General features: G+C 40.1%; 1 protein-coding gene across 1 annotated transcript; it reads right to left on the bottom strand.

Moving 5' to 3' along the window:
- On the bottom strand, positions 837-27823 carry ETF1 (eukaryotic translation termination factor 1). Its single transcript, XM_018050323.1, has 11 exons — positions 27631-27823; positions 27366-27469; positions 9907-10082; positions 9526-9665; positions 6923-7061; positions 6447-6637; positions 5787-5916; positions 5098-5253; positions 4631-4695; positions 3318-3465; positions 837-3147 (listed from the first exon to the last, which is right to left on the bottom strand). Exons 2-11 carry the CDS (start codon positions 27449-27451, stop codon positions 3065-3067), a joined length of 1314 nt encoding a protein of 437 aa, XP_017905812.1. The 5' UTR covers positions 27452-27469; positions 27631-27823; the 3' UTR covers positions 837-3064.

Genomic DNA, 27823 nt, shown 5'->3' with positions numbered 1-27823 from the left:
AGTGACAGAAGAGGTTCTCTTACCGGTCAGTTTTGTTAATACTTCTTAAACCTGGACAAAGAAAATCACGTACCACCTTGGTACTTCAACTAGGCTTCCTAAACTACTAAATAGGAGCTCCACTTTTGGGAAAAGAAATGAAACAAGAATCCTCTTCTGTTTTAACACATCCTAGAAGCCCTGTTCCATTGAGCCTGCCTCTGACTTGCCCTTGAATGAGGTTACTGCTCTTCCACAGGTACCAGGTATGCAAGATCAGAATAGGGGAGGCTTAGTTTGCACCTTTCCATCTGGATCCGCTGTTGACTCAAAGGCAACCAAATGTAGAAAGAGAATTTTGGAATTAAGCCTGGCATAAAATTTTTAGTTTTTTCTACCCCTAGTTGCAGTTTGAAGTCAAAAGTTAGAAGGCAGCACAGTAGTGCCGGTTATGTGGGCTGTTGTGCTCACCTGTCTGGGCCTGAGCCACTGAAGAGCTGCTACTTAACCTCTTTTGGTTAAGTATGCCACCTACCTCCACAGAATGTTAACAAGGGTAACACCTTTTTTTTTTTTTTTTTTTTTAAAGGCAAGTTTCCCTTTGGCTTGCATAGGGAAGAGAGTAAGGTACAAATTAATTTGGTCCAGGAACTGGAACCTCTTCCCTCTGGTGTTAACACTGGGATCATGGCCTTTTGCATATACCCTTCCATAGGCAAATGTAGCGTTAGACAACTAAATCTATGGCTGAAGAGTAACTGAGGAAATTGCACATGCTTTGGAGAGCTCACTCACACGGTCTCCACGGCTCAGACCTTTCTTAGAACAGTCCTAAAAAATCTCAAGCACACGAAGTATATTCTTAAATATGGTTTAATACTCTTCTCCATTTCTGTACATCACAACACCAAGATTTTGCTGTTTAGGATCTCTCTGTAGAGGCTATAGAGAATGCAAAGGCTACGGTTTTCACCCCCTCTTACTTATGTGTTTGTATTGTGTAAGTGTAATACATATCAGTATATATTGATACACACATCAATATATAATGCAATATATATCACTGAAGAGAACACATTGATTAAAGAAATACAAAAATTTGGCATCATTTCCAAACTTAAATAGTAAAAATAAAAACTACAAAAGGAGCTGCATACCCTAAATGTATCATGTGAAACAACAAGCATATTCAAAAATGTAAATTTACATCCAATTTCTCTGATCTTATCATATATCACATTAGACCCATTTACAATGGCAAAACCCTAAGGTACTGCTATGAAGAGAGCACGTTTGCTCGCTCTTGGGTGTTCTGCAAACAAACAGCAGAGCCCAAAGAAAAAGCCTGTTCTGGTGAAGCCTCCCGCATTGGTGAATACCAAAGAATTGACTCTTCATACTGGGGGTTGAGACATCAGGTTATACATCGACAGACAGTCATTTGGACCTCAGAGTACAGTGTTGAGAACCAGAAGCTTTACATTTAAGACATAACTCCCTTCATTCAAGTGAAACAGGATTACTGGAACGATAGGCAGGTCTGCAACCTGGGAACAAGGAGCTGGTTCAGACCAATAAAGCTACGAGTGACTGAGTCAAGTCAGTGAAGAACAGCAGTCAGGCACTAAAGTGTTAAAAGTACCCAATTTGAAAATCAAACGCACCCCACTATCCTAGCAGTGTGGGGTGATACCAATCGACTTTTGAAACCTTTGGTCCTTCAAAGTCCATTTGGTATACCTTCTTCCATTGCTACCACTGGGCACGTCCTATACACTTTGTTCACTGTCACCACCTCAGGCACCCTGTCCGTGACCTTGCATGTTTGCTGGGGTCAAGTCTGCTTTATAACCCAGCTGTGAAGCCTAAGCTTCAGGTTTTCAGGCCCACTTTGGGGTCCAACATGGTTAAGTCCTTGGTGCCAGAAGTTGTGTCCCCATCCCTTCCCACCCCTGCCCTTCCCACCCTCCTCCCATAATTTCTCCTATGAGAGGTGCTTGTAAGTCCCATATTTGAAACAGATGCTCCAACCCCACCAGGAGGTCAGGGGTTTACAATTACATGCACAGTCATACATGTCTCGTCTGTCGTTCCTGTGAAAAACCTTGCAGTTCATTTTTTAAAAATCAAAACATTCACATAATCTCATGCCATCCAACACAAGGAAAACACGACCACCTCCCTTTTGCAAGGACAGACCCAAGCAAAATAAAATATTTAAATGTCTTTGCTTCCACTTAAATTGCATGTTTTATTTCTCCCAATTCCAGCAATAGCATAGAAGTCCCATCATATCCATCCCAAACTGGTTTCTGGTATGCAAGATTATGTGAACCCTTGTCAAAGCAGTTGATGCTAAGGGCTCCCAAACTCTGGGCGTAAATGCACCTGCAAAACAGATGGAAGGAAACAGAGCAGTGGCCCACATGCTTCATGTGTCAGTTTATCTTTGCAATGCAATCTGCATCCTTGAAACTGACAGCCTGGAGGGGACGGGTAGTGTGAGGGAGTGAAGTTGAAATTGCCTATTAGCTCACCCTTTCGACATTAAACAGAGACCGAGAGAGAAATGGTTCCAACATTTCACCACATATATTTCTTCTTATGCAGTCTAAGCTGAGAATGCCATGTAAATGGGTCACTGCGAAATGCAGCAATTTAATTTTTCTCCAATCAAAATAAACAAACCAGTATATCTCATTTCTATTAACTTTTGAAGGTTTACAGCAGTTAAAGTATTTTTGCTTCTATGTATGAAGGTTAAAAAAATCTTTTTTTTTCCCATAAAATACAAGAGCAACCAATTTCACCATCAAGTAAAAGTAAAAACTGGGATTCTTTTTTAAATTAGTCCAAAGTGGCATTTAGGAACTAGTTGGCTGCTGCGCTGACACCATGACAAACCAAAGTGTAGGGTTGGGTCTGGTTTTGTTTCGGTTTTCTTTTCAATATCCAATGCTCATGGATTAAGTTCTGGAAATGTTCCAATTGTAAGGCAGGGATCTGTTTGGATTCCACCACGGGTATGCTCCTTGGGTTGGATGCTGGAGGGTGAGGCACGTTTTGCCGGACCCATGTCGACTACCTAGTAGTCATCAAGGTCAAAAAATTCATCATCTCCTCCTTGGTATTCCATTCCCTGGAAATCTACTCGGTACCGCAAGATACCTACGGGAACAAATGAACAAACAATAAATAGCTGTGGCTGACAGAATTGGAGAGTGGGGAGCAATCCCCTTGCAGAATTACAGCACACCTCTCTGGAATAATGATATTTTGGGGATACACAGGAAAGGTGGCTGAGACCCTAGCTTTTAGTTTTCTGATATGCTACTCACCTCCAATTCCACCAAATCCTTTGACAAACTGTGATCCTTCTTGTGACTTATCTGTGACAATTTCCAATGTAGCTCCAAATTTTTTATAGTTGTTGGCAAACCACTCCAGAAGGGGCATGCTCTCAATCAGCTCATGTTCTTGTCCTGTCTGCAGGGGCAGCCATGAGATACAGAAACAGTAGGATTAGGATATATCAAGACATGGATTTGCTAGACACTGCTTGCCAACATTCTCCCTCTTCCCCTCAGATCTATGGTGTGTTAAACTGTAAGCAAATTATGAGTTATGGCGACAAATGCAACAGCACAGAAATTCTGATTACTTCAAACAACATTCCTCTCCAGGCTCTAGCATCAGTAATGAAATGTTAACACACCTTGGCAGTTTTTCAATTTATGGTCCCTCCCATTGTCTTGAGAAGTCAGGCTGTTACAAAGTGTAACAGTGTCTCTAGACAATATTCATTCAACAGCTAAGAGACAAGCCACAACTGCTTTTTGGAGGAGCCTTGTAAAAACCAAAGTTGTCCAACTCAGAATTTGAAGATGCTAACAATTAAAATATTCAAAACCAGAAACATTACTTTGCCGACTAAGGTCCATCTAGTCAAGGCTATGGTTTTTCCTGTGGTCATGTATGGATGTGAGAGTTGGACTATAAAGAAGGCTGAGTGCCAAAGAATTGATGCTTTTGAAGTGTGGTGTTGGAGAAGACTCTTGAGAGTCCCCTGGACTGCAAGGAGATCCAACCAGTCCATTCTGAAGGAGATCAACCCTGGGACTTCTTTGGAAGGAATGATGCTAAAGCTGAAACTCCAGTACTTTGGCCACCTCATGCGAAGAGTTGACTCATTGGAAAAGACCCTGATGTTGCGAGGGATTGGGGGCAGGAGGAGAAGGGGACAACAGAGGATGAGATGGCCGGATGGCATCACTGACTCGATGGACGTGAGTCTGAGTGAACTCCGGGAGTTGGTGATGGACAGGGAGGCCTGGCGTGCTGCGATTCATGGGGTCGCAAAGAGTTGCACATGACTGAGCGACTGAACTGAACTGAACAATTAAAAGGGACCTGTGTTGAGCAAGTAAACTTTTTTATACTTAAGAACCAGGGTAACCATCACCTAGCCTCCTTCCTTGGAATCAGACTATTATGTGGCATATGGGAGTGGACCACCTCCTGGTACTCCCACTGCCAACAAGTAGAGGCCTGGTTTCCTGAGGCTGATGCTACTCTCTATGCTGCCAGTGGTCTAACATACAGATTTATGTTTCCTTGCATGTATCATCAAAGCATATAAACAATCACATACCTCTTTGTCTGTAAAATGAGACTTATCCTTCTCTTGTTCTGGAGTTAGATAGAGAATTTTCTCCTCTGCAGTATTGGGAAAAAAAAATGTGTTAAGCTGCTTCTCAGACACTAACAGGTTTAAGTTCCATGAGGTGAAAATTAGGTTAGATGAAAGGACTCCTGAACTGATTCTATCAACCTTCTTTTCATAAGCACATTAGTCAGTATGCAGTGCATGGATGTCTACCAGGTATACTGGTCCTATCATAAGGAAACATCAAAGACATTTAAGATACAGCCCTTGTCCTCAAAAATCTTAGGCAGACATTTATCAGTTCAATAGGGTACAGGCTGGGAGTGGGGAAGAAAGTATACATCTGTCTTTTGATTGCTCCTGAAATCAGCCACCTTGTCCAGTATCCACCCCAGGCTTCTTGAATACATAGGTCAGTAACAAATGGAAAACTTATTTACTAATTATCATACCTTCTGTCCCTTGGCAATGAAGAACATATCTCATGATATCCAGATTTTCATAGACTATTAGAATCTCTACAGCTCCCATTTCTAAAGCCTTTAGTGTATCTTCAACTCCGAAACAGTACTTGCCCGTGTCCTGGCTTATTTCATCGAAGTATCGCCCTGTGGTTAGGGACAGGTCAATAAGAATGTATATTAATGTTTCTTTTTGTACATATACACCTGCTTACTCACAATCAGAGAAAGAGAAAAGGTCAACTTGAAAATAACTGCCAAAAGTTAGTGAAAAATCACACCACTAGTCAAGGTTCCAGAAATTGAGTCTCAAGAGGTACCAGCTGGACCAAGTACATAATCATTTGGAAATGTGTGTGTGTCAAATTGGAAACACAGCCAAACAATGGCCCTATTAATCTTTAATTTGAGCTTTTGAATTATTTATCACTCTAAAACAAAGGATAATATGGGAAATTTGACTGAAGTTTGGTTCCTACTGCCAAAGGGTAAAAACAGTAAGAAAAACAAACATTAATATTAGACGTGACATCTAAAGGATGATTTAAAATAATGATTCCATTGAGGAGGATTTTAATAAAAATGCTAAACCTTCCTCTTTTACCCTTCTCAGTGTCTTGTTTTGTACATACACAAATACAAAAACTTTTCACAGTAAAGAAGTTGTATTTCACTGATACCTATTAATTTCTTCTCTTGAATGAACTTCACGTTGGAGAGGACCTCAGTAGATAATTCAATAGCTTGATTGAATCCATTTTCACCACCATAAGATATATCAACTAATTTTAAAACTTTTGATTGCAACCTCTGACACAAAACAAAATTATAAAAAGAAAAAGCGCATCATTAGTACTTCAGAACACCCTTAACCAAGACCCGTTACCTCTTAATGGCATGCAAAACTAACCAGTGAAACCTCAAGAGGAAGGCTATAGGGGAAGGGGCCCAACTTACTCATGAACAGGTCTCATGAAGATCACCTCCCCAGCCAACTGTACTGCACATCCTATTAGACTTACAAAACCAGCTCCTAGTTTCTTTGAAATCAAACTTCAATTTAAAGCCAATTATGGCAACCTACTAAAACCAGGGGCCAACATAGGGCCAAGAAAGATTCCATCCCCAAATGGCTGATTTCAAAAGAAAGTAAGTCCAGACATGGGGGAATATCTCCTAATATTACTAATAATACACACAAAATTTTGCCAACAGAGAGCGAGGTTTTTAACATGGAATTTATCACTGTAAAAGAAAGAGATGTGCATGTCCCAGCACTCACAGAACTCAACTACTCCCACCTAGAAACTTACATAATGGAACATCTACTTCTCACTTACCTGATCAAACATATCAGATTGACTTAGTTCAGTTTTAAAGTCAGCTGATCCAGCTAAAACGAGACCAGCCACATTCACCTTGTCCCCAGAAATAAACAGCTGCACAGCAGTCTCAGCTACTTTTCGAACATAGTTATGTCGCTTTTCCATTCTTAAACGGGCAAAACGCAAGGCTGACTGACCTCCTCTACCTTTGACAAAAAAAGTGATGAGAGAAAAAGGCATTTATTAAGTACATGATACCTTGCTAATTAAAAAGTAATTATATAACCGTGCTATTTCCCAAGGAAAGGAGAAAATCACTATTCCTTTCAGAATAAAATCGCTTTTAGTGAGTGAACACTAATTTTGTAGTCAAAAGAGTCACAAGTAACAATGCTTCTCCCATCACCTGAGTTTACTTTCCCCTATTAGACAATTTGCTTCCTTAATGCTGGACACAAAGCAAAAGTGTTCATGTTCTCTTCCTAGATTACCATGTTTCTTTGGGAGATCCACAGTGAATTTGTGCAGGACTTCTCTTGTATTTCCTTGGAGTGTGCCAAAAAGTGCACCACTACCATCTATTACAATGAAGCCAAACTTGCTATCATCTGAAAGTAGTGCTGTAAGAGCCTGCAAAGCAAACACAGGTACCACACCATAAATCTCAAGGCTTTGCAAAATTAAGACAAAATTCCAAAAGATCATATACAAGCCCTTTCCATTCACTCAGAACGGTATGGAGTACTACAGAAAAACCATTTCACGGAGTAATTTAAAGGCTTCAGCTGTAAATATGTAACTCATAGACAAATCTGAACCTGATGCAGGAGAAAACCAACAATATCAACGTGAAGCCTTTTTACAAAGCTGACCTAGGCACAGGAACCCAAAACTAACAGAGCTATAGGGATCAAATTCTTCCTAGGTTGTTTTTAGACTGCTGGTGGTCTAGGGAACATAATACTCAAAGTCTAACCTCCAAAAGTTGACTTGCTGTTACCATTAATAACCCCAGCATTAATAAGCAGTATTCACTATGGCTAATAAGAATCTTTTGCAAATCAATTCTAGAATAGGAGTACTCACTGAGGACAAAACCCAGAAACCATCTATAAAAAGATCTAGTTTTGAAATGTTTAATTATGTCTTGAGTAACATTAATATCTAAAATTCAATTTTAAAAGTATTATACATAATACTGAATTTTTATGAGAGAAAATCCTTCTGGGTTAGTATTGTATCATTGTATTTCTGCCTTTTGAAAGAGCAGATCTTTAAAATAGATCTGGGACCCATATAGATGGGCAAGAGTTGGCTTCTATAGACATGGTAGATGACTAATTACTAGGTGGCAGCCTCTATAGAGCTAAGAAATTATTACCCATACCATTTAACTGAGGAAGAAAACAGCTCTTCATGAACTGCCTGGAAAGCAGATTAAGCACTAAGAATCACTCTTTAACCAAAGCATACTTGATAATTAGCATTAAGACATGAATATTGCGCATATTAAAAAATTTGCCTTTAAGATTCTGTTTTCCAATGCAGGGAGGTACACGTTTGATTCCTGGTCAGGGAACTAAGATCCCACATGCCACAGAATGGGGCCAGAATTTAAATAAATAACTTGTTTAAAAAAATTTTGCCTTATCCCAATTACCTCTGTTATATAACTTGATTAATTTAGGTTCTCATCAGGGAATAGACTTATCCCTCATAATAAGAATATATAAATATCCTGATTAAACACAACTTCAGTTGTGTTGTTCAGTATGCCACATGTATATGTAGTTTATAACAGTTAGAGCCAAAACAAACAAAGCTAGTTAAGATGAAGTGGTATCTTGGAAAAAGAGTTAAGGTTTAGAAAAACCAGTGAAGCTAACTTAGGTAAGTAAAGTAAAACTAGATAACATGAGTATCATGTACTATTTAAATCAAGAAGACTCAAAATCTGCTTTTATCAAAGCAGATACAGTTAATGGGAAGAGGGTGGCAAACTGCCTCCCCAATGAAACTTTTGCCAGGAAGAGGCTGTGACAGCCAAGAGAAAAATCTCCACCATCTATGCAATCGCTCAAGATCTGACTGGAATTGAACTTCCCGTCAAGTTAGCAGAATCATCCATTGTAAACTGTGTCGACAAATGTCAGTTCTAATTCCACTATAGAGGTTTTCCCCTATCGATGAAAGGCAAGAGACTGAACTAGAAGCCAGTTGTGAATTCCTGATTGTTCTACTATTGACTGATTTAGGTCACTCTAATGAGGTTTCCTTTCTACCCTTAATGTTCATCATATTATGACAGTTCTGTCACTCAAAAGTTGTTTTTTTCTTTTTAATGGATGGGGAAAAAAAGCTCTTATGGTCCTGACTACTGAAGATTTTTATAATTTGTGAGCTGAAACTAAGAATGCAAGAAATATATTCAAGTGTCATGGATACATAGGGAGACCTAGAGATCAGGTAGTCATTTATTTCTTTGCTTCTAATTAGTTCTTCAAACCCAGCTTAGCACTTTCCTCAAATATACTGAATATTCATGTCATTCATTGTCATAATAATGTATCTTTTTTTTTTAAAGAGCCAGCCTTATAAAACAGAACAGTTATTTGGAAAACAGCCTGCCAATCGTTGAACTGGTTATGGTTAAACATAATTACTATATGACCCAGAAATTCCACTTCTAGCTTGTATACCTGGCCCCCCAGTGAAAACATATGGACGTACAAAACCTTGTACACGTATGTTCAAAGCAGTATTATTCATAACAGCCAAACAGTGGAAACGACAGTTTCACCAAATGATGTTATTAAGTGAAATGTGGCATATCCATGAATAGATAAAATATGGAAAACAGTATTTGGTAATAAACAAAGAATGATGGATAATACATACCACAAAATGGATGAACCCTGAAAACACGCTAAGTAAAAGAAGCCACAAAAGGCACAGAAAAACAGATTAAGGGTAGCCTATAGCTGAGAGATCTTGGGGTATGGCGGAAGGGACAGAGGAAGGCCTGGGAGTGACTGCTAAGAGCTATGGTGGATTTCTTTTAGGGTAACGAAAACATTCTGTTTTAACTTCTTACCTCTGTATGGAATTTGTTGTCACACAAATACAATGACGTATTAATTGGTTTGAAAGGTTCAAAGTCAATGTTGACTTTCTTTTCCTTTCCTTCTTCCGTTACAATTGTACCACAGTAAACAACCAGGCCGTTTGGAGGTACTGCAAAGAACAAACAATTTCTCCACTTAAATTTTGAAACTTGAGATGTTTTCAAAAGGATTTATTAAGTATAGTACATACTACTTAACTTTCAAAAAATAACTTAGGGAAAAAAAAGACCGAAGGAACACAGCTCATGGCTGGGTAAAGAAAGCACTTGTGACCAAAAGCATCACAACAAAATAAGTGGAAATACAACCAAGACCAAGTAGAGGAGGTAAATGATCAAGCTCCAGATTACCTTTGTTATAAAGTTTGAGTCTTTGTTGTACAGATGTAATGGCTCCCAGGACTGAAAGGCGGTTTACTCGTGACTTAATGTTAGATGCAGTTCCAAATTCATCTGCTAACATTTTTGCCACTCGTGAAATCTGGTCTTTGGGAGGAATGATCAACGATATCATGCTTGTGCCATTGCTGTGGAAGAATAGCATTAGAGGTTTAAGTACTACATAAGTAAAGAATTATCATTAGTAAATGGAGTTAAAAGGGAGATGCCCCTAATATGGGAAAAATAAATCACTCTAAAAGTGACCATGAAGGTAGCAGCTATACCTCTGTAATTAAAGTGTACCCAGAGCTAAAAGAGTGTTCAGAATATGGTAGGTATATCAATCTTCAACAAAGAGGCAAGACTATACAATGGAGAGAAGCCAGTCTCTTCAGCAAGTGGTATTGGGAAAGTTGGACATCGCATGTAAATCAATGAAAACACACCCTCACACCATACACAAAAATAAACTCAAAAAGCTTTAAAGACTTTAAGACATGAAACCATAAAACTCCTAGACGAGAACACAGGCAAAACCTTTTCAGATAACTCGTACCAATGTTTTCTTAGGTCTGTCTCCCAAGGCAACAGAAATGAAAGCAACAATAAACAAATGGGACCTAAACAAATTTATAAACTTTCACACAGCAAAGAAACCATAAACAAAACAAAAAGACAACATACTGAATGGGAGAAAATACCTGCAAATGATGCGACCAACAATGGTTTAATTTCCGAAACATACAAATAGCTCATACAACTAACTCAAGAACAAAAAACAAACACTATCAAAAAATAGGCAGAAGACATTTCATGAAAGGACACTCAACACTGCTAATCATCACAGAAATGCACATAAAAATTACAGCAAGGTATCACTTCCTGTCAGCCAGGATGGTCATCATCAAAAAGTCTACAAATAACAAATGCTGGAGAGGTTGTGGAGAAAAGGGAACTCTTCTACACCATAGGTGGGAGGGTGTTGGTGCAGCCACTGTGGAACAGTATGAAGGTTGCTTAAAAACTAAATACACACACACACACACACACAGCCATAAAAAGGAATGAGCTAATTCCATCTGAGGAAAGAGAAAAGACATATCCCATCACTTAATGTGGAATCTAAAATATGACATAAATTTATTTACAAAACACTCAGGAAAAAAAACTCATGGTTACCAAAGGAGAAAGGGGTTGGGGGAAGGCATAAATTAGGAGTTTGAGATTAAAAGACACAATACTATATATAAAGTATCAACAGATAAACAACAAGGTCCTACTGTACAGTACAGGCAACTATATTCAATATCCAGTAATAAACCATAATGCAAAATAATATGAAAAAGAATGTATATATACACACATAACTGTCACTGAATGTATATGCTGCTGCTGCTAAATCGCTTCAGTCATGTCTGACTCTGTGCAATCCCACAGACGGCAGCCCACCAGGCTCCTCCATCCACAGGACTCCCCAGGCAAGAATACTGGAGTGGGTTGCCATTTCCATCTCCAGAATGCCTATATTTTGATTTACAGTCAACTATACTTCAATTAAAAAAATATGACAGGTGTTTAATTCTTTGAATGAATACTAGCTTTCGCTATATGTAAAGACAAAAGGCACTTTAAGAGGTACTTGGGAAATGCCTCATTCACCAAGGAATGAAAGGAGAAGCTTTGATAAAGGTGTGACAAGACTGGAATTTAACCTTGAGTCCATGGCAGAGGCTTAGGATCTGGTGGTTCTTCAGAGGAAGATGCAATAATAGGATGGTGCAACAAGTCTAGATGAAATACCAGTTTAATATCCTGGACCCCTCCTTCAAAATTGCAGGCTCACCACGATAACTTAGAATCACTAATTCAGCACCCCAAGTATCCTGATAATGACAAACAAGAGTCTTGGATTCACATAAAATATCCCAGTTAGAAAATCTCTGTCACACACACACCTTTCTCTCTAAATAAATGTACCGCTAAATGTATTTTACATATTAATCACTTTTGAGTTTGATTAAAGAGAGAAATGCAGAGTCTCATTACCTCCGGGTACCCAGGCAAATTAAAGTTTCTACAACTAAAAACCAGGACAAAACCCTAACTTACGGAGGATACACCCCCAAGGCTTTATCCCATGAGAACTCCCTTTTGAACAGCTACCAAGCCCTCTAACCTCAATATTGATGCCAACAACATATCTTTTTAACCTAGACATTCTCAAGACTTGCTACTATTAAAAAAATGTTACCAAAAAAAAGTGTTGGCAGCATGCAGAGATACGGAACCCATATGCATTGCTGGTGATAATGTTAGATGGTATATAGCCATTATGAATAACAACGTGGCAGTTCCTCAGAAGGTTAAACAGTTACCATGACTCAGCCATTCGACTCCTAGGTATATGCTCAAGAGAAGTAAAACTATATGTACACACAAAAACTTGTGTTCACCAAAGGCACTGTTCATAATAGTTAAAACGTAGGAAAAAACCCCATGTCCAACTAATGAATGGATAAACAAAATGTGGTATATCCAAACAATGGAATTATTCAGTAATAAAAAAAAATAGAGTGCCAGTACATTATTTACATTATACCAATAAAAAGCAGTAACAAAAGACCACACTTGCACTGTTCCATTTATATGTCATGGCCAGAATAGGCAATCCAGAGACAGGAGCCAAGGTGGAATGGGGAATGACTGGTAATGGGCACATTGGGGTTTGTTTTTTTTGGTTGAAAATGTTTTAAAATCATATTGGTGATCATTGCAGAGTAGTGAATAGTGCTTCCACTGCAAGGGGCATGGGTTTGATTCTTGGTTACAGAACTAAGATCTGGCCTGGTCAAAAAGTTAAAAAAAATAAAAGTGCTATAGGAAAGACTCAAAATAGAACTTAGTAAGATATTTCCTTTAAGGTTTCTTAATCTGCGAGCTTACAAGAAAAGCCAAAGGATTTTCCTGAGAGGTGCTAATTTGTGTTTACCATTAGTAAAAATAATGATCTTATGTTAAAAAAAACAATATCCAGTTTATTAAAAACAATATGAACTGAAGTAGAAGAACAACAAACATATACATGGGATATTACAAGTCCCAGATGTGCCCTGACCAAATCTAATGGCAGCTTTCTTATGAATATCTATCATTATAAATTGATTCAATTTCATATACCCAGACAAAACCGTAACTGAAAAAGATACACACACCCCTATGTTCATAGCAGCATTATTCACAACAGCCAAGATCTGGAAACAACCTAAACGCCCATCAACAGATGAATGGATAAAGAAGACATATATATACATGTAGTGAAAGTGAAGTCGCTCAGTCGTGTCCGACTCTTTGCAACCCCAGGAGCCTACCAGGCTTCTCTGTCCATGGGATTTTCCAGGCAATAATACTGGAGTGGACTGCCATTTCCTTCTCCAGGATACATGAAGTACATATATACAATGAATACTACTTAGCCCCACCCCCCCCCAAGAGAGAACAAAATAATGCCATCTGCAGCAACGTGGATGCAATGACAGATTACCATACTAAGTGAATAAGTCAGAAAGACAAACGCCATATATCACACCTTATGTGATAGTGTGGAATCTTAAATATGACACAAATGCACCTACTGACTAGACAGAAACAGATTCACAGACAGACCTGTGGCTGCCAAAGAGCGTACGGGAGGGATGGAATAGGAGGTTGGAGTTAACAGATATAAGCTATTATATACAGAAAAGAATATTGAAATGTGACTGTTGTTTCACAAACTGTTTCTACTTGATACTTAGTGAGTCTATAGGAAAGTTACTTCCTGAGATTCTTCAAGATCATGATCCTAAAGGCTATGATAAGTTTAATCATTACAAGTTTTAGTGTCAAAATGAAACAGGTGGGGGCTTTCTTTAGATAAAGTGGATAGCCTGCCAGAAACACCTAAAACTTTTTCCTAATTGCTGAGTGTGTTAACTTCACATATATCCAATGTCTGGTGGAAGTCTGCAAGAAAAAGAAATTAGAAAGATAGCTCCAGTGTCAAGTCAAATAGGCTTATGTGAACAACATCAGAGTAGAGAAAACCCCTAATATTAGCTTTGTAACCATAAGTGTTTGAAATCTGTAAGCGTCTGCGAACTATCTTCCTAGAATAAAATAATCTTCACAAATGTGCGTCTTGGTACCAGCACTGGAAAAGAACCTCATAGTTTTCTCCTAGTGGCAAAGTTCACAAGTCCCCTAGTCAGACAAGTTTTCTTTAGAAGGAGACAAGATGGCTAGCAAGCCCTTCCACAATCAGGATAGTTGCTCTCAGACTGTCAGCTAATGTTGGCTTCAAACCCAGCATTGTTTCTGCTGGGCTATCTACTCAAAACTTAGAAGGCTGGTTCACAACCTTTGTGATGAGACTTTCCTCAATAAACTACAAGTAAATTTATGAATTATGAACTACAAATACGTGGTAAAGCATGGTGTGTGCTCTGCTGCCACCCCTTGGACAGGGGAGCAGATATTCTAGTCAAAGCAGAGAATCAAACAAATTAATAATAAGCAGCTTTAGTTGTACAAATACAAGCAATGATCATGAAATTAAAAAATCAGACATATATACAATTGTAGTGGCTATGTTCCAGTTTCTGAATTAGATGGAAAAAGAATTGCCAAATGAAACAATTTGGTATCTTCTATTACAAAAAAGAAAACGCTCTTTACAATCAGTGGGTGTTCTTTTAGCAATCAACCGTAACAAACTGCTGTCCTTCCAATATGTATCCTGCTAGGGACCTAAATTTCTTAAACACTTTTTGATCATTCCTACTGGAGGCCAAAGGGGAGAAAAGGAGTTTGCTTGAGGAGGGGCTGGAAAAATTAGGCAAGTAAATTTAACTTCAAATTTGTTTCAGATTGTAGGTGTCACCTTATGATATGAAACTATACAAGACAGGGAAAAGTTGCAATCTGAGTAAGATAGGTAAATTGCAATCTGAGCTTTACTGACTTGTATTTGTTTTCAGATGAACAATTCTCAAAAGAGAATTTCTTTACCCTGGGGCTTTTGGACTCTTTAGGGACCAAAAGAGTTTAGCTACTTCTCAAAAGGGCTCAGTTGTAGGAAATGTAATGAGAAGGGGCTAAAAGGATAGCAGGGTAGAGGCTCAGAGATCAGAAAGCTAACAGGCAACAAACCCAAAGGAGGTAAAGTTTGAGGCTAAACAGAATGCTGGGATAAATTAACTGAGGGGCTGAAATGCCTAAAGGAGGTCCCTAAAGCAGGATAATCAAGTGGAGGACAAAGCAATGACCTTAAGATAAGCAGCTATTTACTTTTCACTGTGGACAGGTTAAGAAGATAAGCATCCATTAAGCAACTTTCCTGTATAGCACCAGAGTTGGGCAACCTTAAACTCACATCCATTTAACATCCTAGAAAGGAGTATAGTAGTAGAGATACCTAAGAACATAATCTTGTTATGGAATTCCACTTAAAAAATTGGTAGATTTCTACTAAGTTGTTAAACATGAAGCTACTTAACAGTTAGTCTTGGCTTCTTACTCATTTTGAATTCTGACTGATGTTTAAGAAAAAGTGGGCTTCCCTGGTGGCTCAGACAGTAAAGAATGTGCCTGCAATGCGGGAGACTCAGGTTGGATCCCTAGGTCAGCAAAGTCCCCTGAAGGGAATGGCTACTCCAGTATTCTTGCCTGGAGAATCCTATGAACAGAGGAGGCTGGTGGGTTACAGTCCATGTGGTCACAGAGTGTCACACATGACTGAGCAACTTTCACTAGTTTCCCTTTGTGCCTCTCTCTAACCAGTCTTGAGGACTTCCCTGGTGGCTGAGACGGTAAAGCGTCTGCCTATAATGCGGGAGACCTGGGTTCAATCCCTGGGTCAGGAAGATCTCCTGGAGAAGGAAATGGCAACCCACTCCAGTATTCTTGCCTGGAAAATCCCACGGGCGGAGAAGCCTGGTAGGCTACAGTCCATAGGGTCACAAAGAGTCGGACACGACTGAGCGACTTCAAGTTCACATTCTACCCAGTCTGGGGGAAACCTTAAGTTTCTGAATTCATCTGACACCACTGGGGATGAGGATACAAGGATTATTTACATAGATGGCCTCTACTTTACAAGTTTAAAGCCTTCATGATTTGTATGTTGGGTTTGATAACAGCAAATTAAAAGCTTTTCCAGGAATTTTATGGCTGTCCAAGTGGTTAAGACTCTAGTTTCCACTGCAGGTGGCACAGGTTCAACCCCTGTTTGGGGAACTAAGATCCCACATGCCTCACAGAACAGCCAAAAGAATACAACTTTAAAAAAAAAAAAAAAAAGGGAAGCTTCTGTTTTTTAAAAATTAAAAACAGTTTTTCCAGGAAAAGTTTCCAAGCAAAATAAACACTTTTTTACTCCTCACCCGCCCCTCAGGCAAGCCAATCAAAGTTGCTAGACCAGTTTGTGTAAACACCAAAATAAAACCAAGAAAGCTGAGTATTTCATTTGAAGTAGAGCAAAGAGCCCTCAGGGGAGAATGAGAAATAAAGCTCTCACTAAGGAGTTGCTGGCAGTGTAAGCAAACTACACCTTTTAATTTTAATAGTTTTCATCCATGCCTCTGCTTTATCACCATGTCCTTTTCCCCAAATCAGAAGGCTCTTCTCATTCAAGTCAGTGGATTATGAGGCACACAGCAATGATTCACAGGCAGGCTGTAAAAAAGACACAGCATACAATGTGCTGTGTAAGGTGTCTAGGGGCCTCTGTTCTCAGACCCCTTCCTTGCTGTCATCATTTTAGGGGCACATTCCCCTTTCAAAGAAGAGGTCAGCAGTGCTTCCACTCAGAGGACTAACTACTGAGAAATAAAACAGCTGGGAGACAGAAGGAGTAGTTGTAAATAGACTAAATACGGACAGTTGAACAAACTAGACACAACTTAGGAAAAGCAAGAGAATTTAAAGAGACAGCTGACAGCTTCTCTTCCTGCATTCTAAAGGTGACTGTTGGGTTTCATGGCCCTTAAAACACTACAGGGAAACATTAAGGTGCAGATTACCAGGACTGTAAGGACTCCAAAGAAGAAAACTCAAGGTAATCAGAGCAAAGGTTGTATTATGGAGTGTATGTAGCTTTACAGTTTAGCAGTGTTCCAGCCTTTGGGTTCAGGAAGCCTGTGCATGCAGTTAGTCATAAGAATGACAAAACGAAAATCTCAGTAGTCTTTGACTTGTAAAGCTCTTACCAGTGCTTATCATTTAAGAACACTTTGGAGAAGGCAGTGGCACCCCACTCCAGTACTCTTGCCTGGAAAATCCCATGGACGGAGGGAGCCTGGTGGGCTGCAGTCCATGGGGTCGCTAAGAGTCGGACACAACTGAGCGACTTCACTTTCACGCACTGGAGAAGGAAATGTCAACCCACTCCAGTGTTCTTGCCTGGAGAATTCCAGGGACGGCGGAGCCTGGTGGGCTGCTGTCTATGGGGTCGCACAGAGTCGGACACGACTGAAGTGACTTAGCAGCAGCAGCAGCAGTAGCAAGAACACTTTAGAATGGAGATGTGGCACCCACAAGCTTATCCACTGGCCAATTTGCATGAGAGCCCAGAACCCTTGAAGAGCTTTCTGAAAAAGCAAAACAAAAATGCTTAGATACAAAAAGATCTCATCTTCCTTTATGTTCTGATTCAATAGCTCTTGAATAGGAGGCGTGAGGCTGGTAGTGATTATGGTTGAGAGTGTCTCAATTTCAAATGGATTGATTTAAATAGAATCAGACTTTAATGCATAACTAGGGTTAAGAATCACTGTGTTTGGCTTCTTTTCTATGCTTTTAAGAAGGACCTCTCAGCCAGCTAAAGTCAAGGAGATTGCATGATCTCACCCCTACTAAAAGAAACTCAGAGCTCATCTCCTGCAGGTAAGCTGCTGTCATGTATCCTAGCAATAACATAACTACAATGAATCGTGATGGCTCAGATGTGTCCAACTTTTCCCAGCCAGAACACTCTCAAGTCACTGCCATCCATCTTATCACTCCTACTTTCAGATTAGGGCAAGGAGCATTTTAGAGACTGCCTACTATCCTTTCTAGTTGGGATTTAAGAGTATATGCTCCCCAGGAAGCTATCATCTCAATGTTTGACCAAGATAAGCCTAGGATACGGATGGTCAAGGTTTCCCCTATCCCCTTTTCAAGCTCACAAAGCTCAACTTAAATTTCAGACACAGCATTTCTGGGATTCACTAGCCAACTACATGGTAGGGATCCCAGCTGAAAATCAGTTGGTTCCTCTCCAATTTCTACAACTTCTGTTATTTTATTCACTATGGGTTTTCCATTTTTCCTCTTTAACCAAATGCACAAAAATTTAAACTCTGAAACTAAAGCAATTTTTACGTGGGTTTAATATGGGAACATAATAGGATGGTAGTTATGAGCACAGGTTTATGATTATCCTACTGCCACAACCTCCTTACTTCACAAAGTCATGAGGATTCTATAAAAGAATATATATCAAGTGCCTAGCATGGATAGCAGATAGATCAATAAATGGTAACTAGATGGAACCTGATAGCTTCTTTCGCCCCACCCCCCTGTCCTTAAGAGAACCCAGAAAGAATTAAGGGCACAGCACAGTTGGAGGGCAGGGGAGAGTAGCAACACTGTTAAGTGATGCTATAGACTTATTTGAATCTGAGTAAGCATAGAGAGAGAGATATAATAGTTAACTTTGTGGTAGGTGATAATCACCTTTACTGGGTTACAGGACGTGCCAAATCTTCCAACAGAACAAAAGAACCAAGCCAAAACTCAGTTCAAATAATATGGTCAGAACACTATGAGCTGTTTTGGAATTCATCACAAGGGAGAAATATAGAAATTCCTCTCTACTCCTATCTGGTTATCAGTCACGTCAAAGATTTGACCTGTTTTTCACCCAAAGAAAGTGTGTTAGTCGCTCAGTCGTATCCAACTCTTTTGTGATCCCATGGATTGTATCCCGCCAGGCTCCACTGTCCACAGAATTCTCCAGGCATGAATACTGGAGTGGGTAGCCATTCCCTTAACCAGGGGATCTTCCCCACCCAGGGATCGAACCTGGATCTCCAGCAATGTGGGCAGATTCTTTACCATCTGAGCCACCAGGAGTCATTTCTACCAAATAACTGTGAGATAACACTTCTTGATGGCAGAATTCATTTCAGCACTGAGTGCACGCTTAAACATTTGAGAATGAATAAATGGTTAATTGCTAACATAAGAAGCAGGGTCGTCTTAATACAGTCTCTTTCTAAGCAGACACCAAAGATTTTATTCTAAACTATTAAATATCAATTAAGAGTTTGCCAATCTTTGGAGAAGAACTAACATGTGCCTGGAAATGACTAATCATCTCTGCTTTAGCTTCACTAAAATGCTCAAACCGTCAGTCTTTAACCATAACAAAAATGACACTTTCCGTATCTTCTTTTGCCACCTTTCAACTGGTTCAACCGCACCTCAAACCTGCTCCCAAATATTACCTATGATGCAGGTAGGAGGTGGGTGGGGCTGCTTTCTATAGAGAGTTTACAGAATACCGAGAGGATTCTGTTACTGTTCCAAGTGGCTAGACAGAGTTACTGGAAACTGGTTTTGTGCTACTGACCTCAGGGTCAGATGCCATTACCAGATGGACAAGGACCAAGATATGAACACACCAAGACATTAAAGCAGCCTCTAACCTAGAAGACACAGTAACTCAAAATGTCCCAATATTTTGCAGAAAGTAAAGTTTACAAAAGGCTCATTTTAGTGTTTTATCCTCAAAAGCATTAAGATTACTACTGTACTCTAAAACAAAATTGTATTTATCTGGTGGAGTATTTTTTTCTACAATTACAGGAATTTACTTTGTCATAAAAGGGAAACTAAAAACAAACAAATCGACACAGTGGAATATTCCACTAGGGAGCAGCAGAAGCTGGAAAATTTCTCTAGCATTCCCACATCAGTGAGAAGCCAGGAGATAGCAATCACAACCAACATTAGGGACCAACTAACCATCAAGGTTCTACACAGGGCGAGAAAGTCCACTTCTTATCTTTCTTGGCCACTATGCAAGTACTTTTCAAATAAAACAAAACCCATAGCCTTCCTGTTAATCTTCTCTCTAATACACACATAAGCTTCTAGGCAAGGATTTAGAAGTAAGTTATTTCCCTCACCAATGATGCTCATTAAGAACAAACATGTTCAGTACCCAAGTTCTTCCTAGGGTAGATTTGCAAACAGTATGCCTGTTCCCTTTTATCTTTGCTCTCGAGTCTCTGCACATCTGCTCCCTCTAGTAAATCGAAAATCTCCTTGGACAAGAATCCTCCTTTCAGAAGAGAATAGGAGATGTTTCTATTCAGCAAAAGAAAAATGTTTCTATTCAGCAAAATCACAGAGCAAGGTAGTGTGGTATAATAGTCAGGACCAGAGGCTCTGGAATCAGTAAAGTGGGGACAGAATCTAGCATTGCCCCTTGTTAAGACTGTTATATTAGCAAAGCTAATAAATCTCTCAGCACTGCAAAATTTTTTCATCCATGAAATGGCAGTAATAGCTTTTTTCATAGACCTGTTGTGAGGAGTCAAAATATATGCTCTTCAACCCATCTTCAGGAAACTACTTTCATTGCTTGATTAAAACTCAGTCTTTCTTGTCCATGAACTTCTAACCCTGTCTTTCCTGAGGATCCTTCTTGCTTTTAAGTTGAGTCATAAAAGCCAGAAGAGGCCAGAGAATGGGATGGCCAGAAAGGAAAACTTTTTTTTTCTTCAGTAAAAAGCTAAAAATATCCAGAGGTATTCAGAAATTAATGTTTGGGGATCAGTACATCTTCACTACTTGCAAACTAGTGTTGGGACTGTCACACTTTGTTAAGCCAACTTTACCAGTGAGGCACATATATGCAAATACTCTGCACTATTCCAATACCCTGACAGCTCACCAACTATCAACCAACACAAAGCTTTCCAGTCTAATTTTAGGCTAACTGGCTTTTAATCAAGAATGAATGTCAATGACCATTTCAAAGTTGCAGATCAGCTACAGCTCCACTACATCAGTGTATCAAAGACACTGTATCAGTCAAACAATGCCCAAAGTAACATTCTCTGACAACATTCACCTGCCTTGTTTAGGAAATCTGCCCAAGTAGTTAAACAATCTCTCCATTTTTGACCATGTCTAATACCTCATTTAAGACCCAAATAATCTGCTTACACTACACCCCCATCAACATGTACCGTTATTCTGAGACCGGAAATGGTTCATATCATCACTCCAAGGTTGTGTGTCAGACTATTTTCTCATGGTGTTGCACAATGCTTCCCTAAATGTATAAATATCCAACCTACAGCAGACGTTTGATGGAGCTTGTAAGCTGACTAGTTAATAGTAAAAATGCATCTGTGGGCTTCATTTTTTACATACTTAGATGTGAAATTGGGGAACAAAGTTAGAAGGCCACAGACATCAAGAAAAGGACAATCTTCTATTTTGACTAGGATCATTCTTCTAAAGGAAACCTTAAAGGATAAAATGAAAAAACAACTTCAAGGGTTAAAATAAGGACAAAGTGAACATGTAAATACTTATAGGATGGGTATTACATACAAATTAAGTAGATAAAAAGAGAAACAGCACTGGATTACAGCAAAGAAAGCTTGAAAAGAATCAAGTCTGTTTTTATCCTTGTATCCACAAGAAAAACAATGAAATTATGGCTCTTAATCAAACTCAATTATGTTTTGGAAGAGGTGAGAAAAAGAGCAACCACACTTTATCTTGATTCACTTAGAGTCAAAGAAAAAGATACCTGTTCAGGAAGGGGGGGGAAGAAACTTTCACTACTACCTAATAGGCAGTATTAAGAGGAAGCTGTTATGAAAGGGAACTTCATTCATCATGCTCTCTGAGGACAGCTGCCCACAGAAAAACCTTGTAATTTCCAACCTGGTGGGAAGCATCTTGAACCCCCTCTAAATCCTTTCTCTTCCTCACTAAAAGAGCAGCCTGCTTGCAGGCACTCCTATAGAATGTATCCTAGAAGAAGGTTCTATTCTGAGATCCCTGGAGAACAGGGTGGACTCAAAAAATTTCTGCTGCCCAAGTTCAGAGATAGATGGTTGGTTCCAGCAGTAGGCCTAGGGAAAAAAGGCAAATTTTTCCTGACTCTTTAAATAGGGCCTGAAGCCATTTAGCCCTGCTGCAAAACCCACATTGTAAGTTTTCCCATAACCAAACTCAAAAAAAGGGCCCTTTGCTAAAAGGGTCCAACCAGTGTGTGTCAGGGGGGCAGGCAGGTAGGGAGGACACTGGAGACCTACACTGCATTCTGGCTTAAATGGTATTCTAATTATGTACTCTTGCTTACCTAGGAATGTGTCCGGAGCAAACCTTCCTTTCCTGGAAGGGTAAGTGTATCTGCCATTACAATAAGAAGTCTGTCAGGAGTTGAAATTCAAAGAGAGTAATTGTCCATTAGGTTCACAGTGCACAGAACACCATGCCAGAATACAGCGGCTGTTAGGACTAGTTCTGAGTCGAGGCCTAATACCCTTGGAGTAGACTGAGGAACACCACCGCACCCTATCAATACACTCTTATCTGCCCCTCTTCCCCTTACCTCCTCAACAGGCTCAGACATGTTGGTGGCATCTATATTTTGACCACTTTGTGGGAAGTCACTGTAGTTTGTGTTCTATACTCATCTCTTCCCAGGAAATTAAAAATATTCTAATTCTCGACTTTTCTCTAGTGGGGTCTTTTACCTGTGTAACTATCAGAGACAGGAAAGGCAGGGAAAGCCAGAAGAGGATGAAAACCACCATCTTTAAGAGCCTGAATATCCTGGTATCAGTATGAAAAACTACAAAGTATCATTCTTGTTATAGCCACCTGTAACTAGGATGTGGAGAACTAAAAAATAAAACCACCTGAAATTCATCGATTTGAGACCATTCCAAGAATCCTTTAGGTCAATGTTCTACTAATCAACAACTTCCACTTAGGGAAGGAACCCAAACACATTTTACACACTTTAATTTATTCAGATCATATAAACAACCTATCTATATTCTATTTAAAAAACCCATTCATTGATCTCATAAAAATACTAACTTTTAATTCAATATAATGTGAGGAATTTTCTGGAGATTTTGGTTTGTCCCTGGCTTTTAGAAAGCTCTTAAAAACCTTAGAATTTCCTGAGATGGGGAGTGTTTTTGTTATTATTCATAAGGAGTCCCCAAGGAGCATACCTGAGTTTATGCCAATGAAATGACTAGGGTGGGGCCCCTAAGCACAATTAGGATGGACCAGTCACCAGAAAGACCAAGTTTTTTGAGGGAGGGCTGAACTTCCAGCTCCATTCCCAGACCTATGGGAAGGGGTAGTTGCAGAGTAATCTATATAAAATTCCTGAACAAGATTTAATGAACTTCTGGGTTGGTAAACTCAGGTGGCATACTCCAGTTTCACAAGGACAGAAGCTTCTGCACTTGGACCCTTACAGACCTTGCCCCATCTACCACTTCATCTGGCTATTCATTTATATCCTTCATAACATCCTTTGTAATAAATCAGTTAACATAAATAGTTTCCCTGAGTTTTTTGGACCCTTCTAACATATCATTGAACCCAAGAAGTCACAGGAAACCCCAAGGCCTAGGCTTGCTTTGGCATCATATGTGTGGGCAGTCTTGTCAGACAGCCTTGTGGGATCCGATAGTAACTCTGGGTAGTGTCAGAATTGAATCGAACTGTAGGAATACCTTGTTGGTGTCCAGTGAGACTTGAAGAACTGCTTGGTTTGGGGGAAAAAACCCCACACATCTAGTATCAGAACTTCTCAGGGGAGAAAAATTGTCCCATCCTGCTGTGCATCCTATGTCCCCACCCCTACCCCTGCCCATATATATATCTGGGGGCAAGAAAGACAGTCATATAAAGTCAGGCAATTTATTTCCTTCAAGGTATCTACAAGTTATTTTTAACAAAAGCTTTAAAAATGTCCCCAAACCACAGAAGACTCAAATGAAGCTTAGAAACTGCCCTGATCTTTAAACATGGGTTATCTGACTGAGACCTGATTATATATGAAATGTATGATTCCCTGAGGAAGATAACTGGAGGGGAAAAAAAAAATTCTAATACTCACAGACATAATTTAGCCCAGATTCACCTTGTCCATTCCTTGGTTATATTCACCACTGTCCTTGATATAGCAGGCTCTAGTTATGATTTTATTACCTGAAAACTACAAGGCTTCCAACACTATTTCTGGGGCTACCTCTCGCAGGCTCAGAAACATTAAACAACCTAAATTTGCCACTTACCTTTCTTCTACATATCTTCACCTGATTTAGTTCCTTACTGAAATCTACAATCATGGTTTCCATCCACATGGCTCTAGGTCGAGTTTTGGCTTATGTACACATCTGTCCTCATTTAAGCCAACTATGGAGAATACACCAAGAGCAATCATAAACCAGGAAGAACTACAATTAATTTTAAGTGGGACCTATGTATAGAAAAAGCATTAGCTGGTGTTTTTTTTTTTACTACCATACACAGAAACCAACATTTCACCAAGCTTATACAAAGCTAAATATGTTATGTTCCATCCAACATAAATTCAAATTATATGTATAACACTGCTTTTAATTCAGAAAGTATGACAAAAAGACAATACCTCCTGTAAAGATTAAATGAAATAATGTATTGCTTAATACAGTATCTATAATATGCTAAGTGCTTAATAAACTAATGTGCTTGGAAACTTCACTCTGTTCAGATTTACTTAATCAGTGAGTCTATTTTGCAGGTGGTTTTCCTTTAAAGCTACATTACCTTGGGATCATATATCAAGATAATCACATATTGGCTATCTCAATTTCAAGATTACTCTTATCCCAGCATACCTGAAGAGCCATTGTTAAAAAAACAAACCAATCTCTGATTCTCATGCCCAGAATTGATGAGGGGCAGGGTGGAGAAGAAATCTTCATTTCCAAAACAATTCTACTAGTCTACCACTAGTTTCACTATCTGGTACTAATAACCATGCTTGAACACAACCTGTTTTCTCCTGAAACCCACAACTTGCCCCTGCCCCTTAAACATCACCACAAATAGATTCATTGTACCATCCAGTTTGTGCTTAAAATTAAAAGTCCACCATGTTTCTCAATGACTATTTTAGCATTAGGGAAAGATGGAAAAACAGTTCTCACTGCACATTATGATAATCTAATGAGTCTGACTAATATAACTCAGCCATACAATCTTGCTATTCTCAGAAAGAAACTGGTATATACTAAGCAACTTCTGAGTCAAACAGAATATACATATGACTCCCTTACTGATACCTAGCAATGGTCAAGAATGTAAATTTTCATGGGATCAGGATATAACCAAATCCTGAAAAAAAGCAAAGTAGGACATGATTATCAACCACGTTGTTCATAGGACAGCTTAACCTTGCATAAATCTTGAAACTTAACTACCACTTGCAAGAAAAATTGTGCATAAGAACCTCATTTTTAGCATGCTTTTAACTTTACCTAAGTTTGTTAATCAAAGAACTAAAGCCTTTAAAAGCTTCAAAGAGGAGCTTAAAAGTTTCAAGTGGCTAGGTAACATGGCTAGGAACAAATTTAAGAAGTAGCTCCCTCCATTAAACAGTAGAAAGGAATGCTGTTACTTATTTAGCAGCAACAGCAGCAATCTAGAAAAGTCATACTCAAGTGAAGGATTCAAGCAAAACAACAGAAGATGCTAATGAAACAAAAGAATCTGGCTAATTCCTGGTGGTGCATCATAATGGGTCATGATCTATTATATTATCCCTCCTGTACAGTATTCTCACACTTGGGGAATAATTATTCTACCACGTGGCATAGAATCATCTGTGTTCAAGTTCTGGTAAGACTGTATTAACTATGTCTGAATAATTTTATTAAATACAAAGAAACACAAACCTAAGGAATGAAAAATAAGCTGCTACCTTCAATTTGTACCAGAGAAAGTGAGCAAAAACTTCAGTAACTGAAGAGAACCAAACTTCCAGAAGTTTCACCCCAAACAGAACTGTCACTAATTATTAAGAACAAAGCACAATGGCAAAACTGTTAGCCTTGGGCTTCAATGTAACTAAGCATACTTACTTCATAAAACAGTAACTACTATGAGTTTGATGAATCCCATCACTGCAAATCTGCCCACCAAGGACAAACCTGGGTCAGAAACCAGAATGTCCAATTCATGTACTGAAAACAACTTTCAACACGGTCCCAGACAAGCCACTCTGCTATTCTAAGAATGCTCAGACATACAAATATGTAATGTTCCAAAAACTTTTTCCCTGCCACATAGTATAAAGTTTCTATGACTGGGAAAAGAACAAAATAAAGTAATAAGGTGAGAGAACAGATACACCCCTGACACACTCTCCCCTAAAGGGTAATTTTTTTAAAAATTTTAAAAGAGCATATAAAGTTAGTTTTAAACTAGTTCACCCTTCCCACAATGGACACACCTAACAGCTGCTTCTCAAAATTTACCAAAGAAAACTCAAAGCCCACCGATTCCAGTTCTGAATTTCAACAAGCATTAATACACTAGGCACTTCTACCCCAGGAGTTCCAGAGAGAGGCCAACAGGGAGCCTGTTCATATCAACAACCCCATAAGTCGGATTTCTCCCTTACATACAGATACACAGCTGTCAGCCAAAACCTCCCCTCCGGCGCACACATTCTCAGTTTATAGGTGGATCCTGTAACAGCTAAAACCAGGAAGCTAAAGGGTAATTAGAGGACTAGGAGGAAGTCATCTTGGGAGAATTGTAAAACCCAGAGAAATCAGAGGAAGTCAGAAAAAGGTTGTCCTTGACTACCTCTCCTTCCCGCCCCATCCAGACTTAATCCCACCCGGGTCTCAGAAGCCCGGGAGGGAGAGGCCATTTTAATGAGGCTTGGCTGAAGAATGTAAAGGAAGGGAAAGAGGAAATCAGGGAAGGGCCTTTGGAAAGGAAGGCCTGGCCCTTTCCCCCAACAGCACCCGAGTTGGGTGGAAGCATCTGGAGCTCAAAAAGGGAGGTGCTGGATTCAAGCGCCTGAGAGAGGTACAAAAGTAGTAGTAGCCCTACCACGAGAGGGTCGAGTGGTCCGAGTACCGGGAGCAGGACCCCCTGGCCCCAAGAGGGAGAACTGCTCCTTCTGGGGCCAACGGCGTAGACCCTCGCCTCTGGGACTGAAGCTACTACCCAGAGGTCCAGAAGGCGGGAGTTGGCTAGTGCCTGGTTCTCCTCATCCGGCCATGCGGCGCGGGGGCGGCCATCCTGAGGGGTCCCGGAACCGAGAGGGCATGGGGGGGCCCAGACGCGGCGCTCACCCGCGGGCCGCCTCCAAGCTCTTGATGAGCTTTTTGATCTTCCAGATCTCCACGTTCCTGTCGGCAGCACTGGGGTCGTCCGCCATCTTCTCGCCTCCTCCTCCCTAGAGCGGCCCGGCGGGGCCCGGAGACACCAAGACCACAGAGTTAGCGCCGTCGCTGGGGCAGAGCGGCCCCCTTCCTTGCCACCCCCGAGAGTCCCTCCTCTTCCCGCCCCGCGCGGCCCGCCGCAGTGGTAGCTGGCCTTTCCCTCTCCCTGGCTTACCTAAGGGCCCAGTCCTGGGCGGCAGCGGCTGCTCCTCCCCGGCGGCGGCTCCGCGGCGGCGGCTCTGACGTAGGACACCGGCTCCCTCTCTCCAGGCAGCTGCATGTGTTGCAATCCGCTCACATGGGGCCTGTGACATCACTTCCTCCGCCAGGGGCTGAGTGGTAGTCGGCGGGCGGAAGGGAGGGGGCCA

This window comes from Capra hircus, chromosome 7, assembly GCF_001704415.2.
Source record: "Capra hircus breed San Clemente chromosome 7, ASM170441v1, whole genome shotgun sequence".
Taxonomy (NCBI): Eukaryota; Metazoa; Chordata; class Mammalia; order Artiodactyla; family Bovidae; genus Capra; species Capra hircus.
This window is presented reverse-complemented; position numbering and strand designations above follow the sequence as displayed.